Below are 3,142 nucleotides of genomic sequence, written 5' to 3'. Positions count from 1 at the left end.
TTCTCGTATAACCACAAAGTTACCTGGTGTCCCAATTCCTTATAGTCTAGGTAAGATTGATTCAAATACCCATTTCACAGACTATGGAAATTGTAAACCTTCTCTGAATGCAATATGTGAAAACTCCTGGAAAAGAGGCAGACAGGACTCTCTTCAATCCTCAATTAGGTCTCTTAGTGTGATTTTATGTCTCAGATTGAATACTGTCCATTGCTATTTTGTACATTCATCCCAGGGTTCCCCAAATGTGGAGCAAAGATCTTTCTTCTCCGTTCAAAAGCAATAAAATCAAACCTATGAGCTCACTGTAGCCCAACCTTTACTAAAGACTCACAAGGTCTCACATTGGCAGTTGTTAGCCACTTCCTGCGGGGGTAGTCTCTCTGACAGATTTACTCCATGGGGCATGCTAACCTCTAATCTGCATAACTTCTCCAGCTACCCCTTTCACTCCCGCCCCCACTTTTGCTTCTCCGTGGCTCCTTTTCTCACGTGTTCACTGAGGCCAAAAGTCTTTTTCTAGACTCTCTTTCTTACAATCCCAGGCCCTCAGGGTTCAGCTGCTCACTTGCTCTAGAGAGTGTTGGATAAACAGTAAACCACTGAGGTTATGGAACCAACTGATAAAAGAACATATTTTCACTGTGTTGTATTTAAAAGATACCACATGGGTGCTTGGATTTGTAGCAAGTAGGATTACTATTAAAAACTCACATTCTGTGCTGGAGAGTGATGGCCTAGTGGTTAAGGCACTTGCCTGCAAGGCCAAAGGACCTCAGTTCAATTCCCCAGTACCCACATAAGCAAGATGCACAATGTGGCACATACATCTGGAGTTCGTTTGCAGAGGCTGGAAGCCCTGGCATGCTATCTCTCTCTTTCTCTCTCTCTCTCTCTCTCCTTCTTTCCCTCTCTCAAAGAAATAAATAAATAAAATATTTAAAGCAAACTCACATTCTATCAGAAATTGATTTGAAAAATAAGCTTTGTAAAGTTATACTTCCACATGCCTTTTCACTAAATTTTGGCAAATGATTTTTTAAACAGATATGTCCTTTTGGTATGCTTAATGTTCAACCTAGTTCTTCTATAATTTTCATATGAATATATTTCCAAACATCATATAATTAGCATGCTTATTTTATATATAATATAAATATAATTATAATTATATAAATATATTTATATAAATTATATAAATATAAATATAATTATATTTTCAATTAAAATATAATTTAACTTTAACATTATTAATTTCTCTACATATCTTATATAGTATTGTTTTTTAGTGAAGAACATCTGCATTTTAGGATCAATTGGTCACTATGATATATAAAATACTTTAAAGTGGTTGGTCTATTTATTTATTTATTTATTTTGGTGTTTCTTCCTGAGTCCACAGAGTCTAGCCTACACTGTAGCGATGGAATGGGAATCTAAAACCAGTGAGCTGGTACTGGATGCTAAGTCCAAGGTCACTAGCCAGTGGAAAAAGCAGTGTACTCATTATCTAGCCCAGCCTGTAAAGAGCTTAGAATTTATTACTTGGTACTAATAACTAAAAGCAGATGAAACTTAAAATTCAAAATCAGCATTGTTGCTTGTATCCGTCAGAGAGCTTGTAGATTCTCAGGGGAAGTTTGGTATAGCCATGAGCTCAGACAGTATCAGCTCACTTAAGTATCCTTATGTGGCCATGATGCTCAGAGTGGCAGATCAATGTGGTCAAATAAAGAACAAATTCATTGAAATGGCAATTCCACAATTTCAGAATTCCTACAGACAGTTCAAGGAAATTGCTGCTGTAATGGAAAGTGTGAAATAACTGATTATTTGGTTGATATAGTGCTATCATCATTGTAAAATAATAGATGCTACCTTCTGCATGAGAATACATATGGGTCACATAATTTTTATTTTATTTATTTATTTATTTATTTATTTATTTATTTATTATTATTTTTGGGGGGGGGGTTTCGAGGTAGGGTCTCACTCTAGCTCAGGCTGACCTGGAATTCACTATGTAGTCTCAGGGTGGCCTTGAACTCAATGTGATCATCCTACCTCCTACCTCTGCTGGGATTAAAGGCATGTGCCACCACGCCCGGCTGGGTCACATAATATTTATTGACTAAAATTACTCTTTGATTTTTTTTTTATAATAGAAATGAGATAGGCAACCAAAACAGTTTTGTTTTTTAAGTTAGAAAACACAAGGTGGACATGTATATCTTTGGCCCTCTCCCTTCATCTCAAGCAATTTTCTCCATTGCCACCACCTGTTACCATCCAGATAACGGCCAGTAAGGATGGGAAGTGGTCCCATAGTCATGGCTGTGATCGACAAGTATCCTAAACCACTTCCTCTTCTCGTAACCCAGGTTTTGTGACTTCCTCATATCAAAGAAAAAAAAGCACACACACTGTAGAGTATTCTCAAGATAAGTGACATTCCATTGATAAAAAGTACAAGCACAAAAATTTTAATAAAAATTTGAAAGCATCAATATAATAGCTACTCAGAATAGAGCTTAAGACACTTATATTATTTTAAAGGAACTGAGTTTGACTGCAAACAATGATATTAAAATCAATGCTCCTGTTCATCCAGTGCCTACCTTCTTAAACATTTCCATGGCCTTGCCTTGGGCTTCCATACTTAACACTTGGGAATTGACAGCTAGCAAGCCTCATGTTTATAACTATTTCTTTCCACGGTTCCCTAGGACTTCCCAAGCAGGTTTCACTATAATGATGTTTACAAATTGTGGCATGGAAATTTGGTTGGCAGCTCCAGGCAAATTGTATTTCCCACTATGAGATTTTTAAACTATACACTACAAGATTTTAATGCTATCCATGTAGTTACAGAGAAATCACATCAGACTAACAAGGTCCCCAGCAGTTCCGTGTGACAAAACAAAAGTTTACCTCCCTGTCACCTTATATCACAGAAGCGTGGTGCAATCGTATCTGCAAACTATTCAGGATCAGGTTGAGAAGATCTGGAAGACTTACCTAAATAAGTAATTAAAAATTCATCCTGAAGCAACTCATTTTGAAATTCTCGAGTCCTCTGTAAATTCCAGTCAGAAAGGAAATATGTTCAGAAAGTATGGCCCTCCTAGGATCCAAGTTTTCT

At 36.8% G+C, this 3,142-nt stretch overlaps 1 protein-coding gene across 1 annotated transcript; it reads left to right on the top strand.

Moving 5' to 3' along the window:
* The first annotated feature begins 1,423 nt into the window (after positions 1-1,423).
* Positions 1,424-1,825, top strand: LOC101597158 (COMM domain-containing protein 6-like). Its single transcript, XM_004650788.2, has 2 exons — positions 1,424-1,485; positions 1,615-1,825. Exons 1-2 carry the CDS (start codon positions 1,424-1,426, stop codon positions 1,823-1,825), a joined length of 273 nt encoding a protein of 90 aa, XP_004650845.2.
* The last annotated feature ends 1,317 nt before the right edge of the window (positions 1,826-3,142 follow it).

This window comes from Jaculus jaculus, chromosome 3, assembly GCF_020740685.1.
Source record: "Jaculus jaculus isolate mJacJac1 chromosome 3, mJacJac1.mat.Y.cur, whole genome shotgun sequence".
Lineage (NCBI taxonomy): Eukaryota > Metazoa > Chordata > Mammalia > Rodentia > Dipodidae > Jaculus > Jaculus jaculus.
This window is presented reverse-complemented; position numbering and strand designations above follow the sequence as displayed.

Bases quoted from the DNA above. Each gene is read 5' to 3' on its own strand.
- LOC101597158 (XM_004650788.2), top strand. From the start codon at position 1,424: ATGGAATGGGAATCTAAAACCAGTGAGCTGGTACTGGATGCTAAGTCC. The intron at 1,486-1,614 runs GTGGAAAAAGCA...TGTATCCGTCAG, and splicing joins AAGTCCAAGGTCACTAGCCA to AGAGCTTGTAGATTCTCAGG.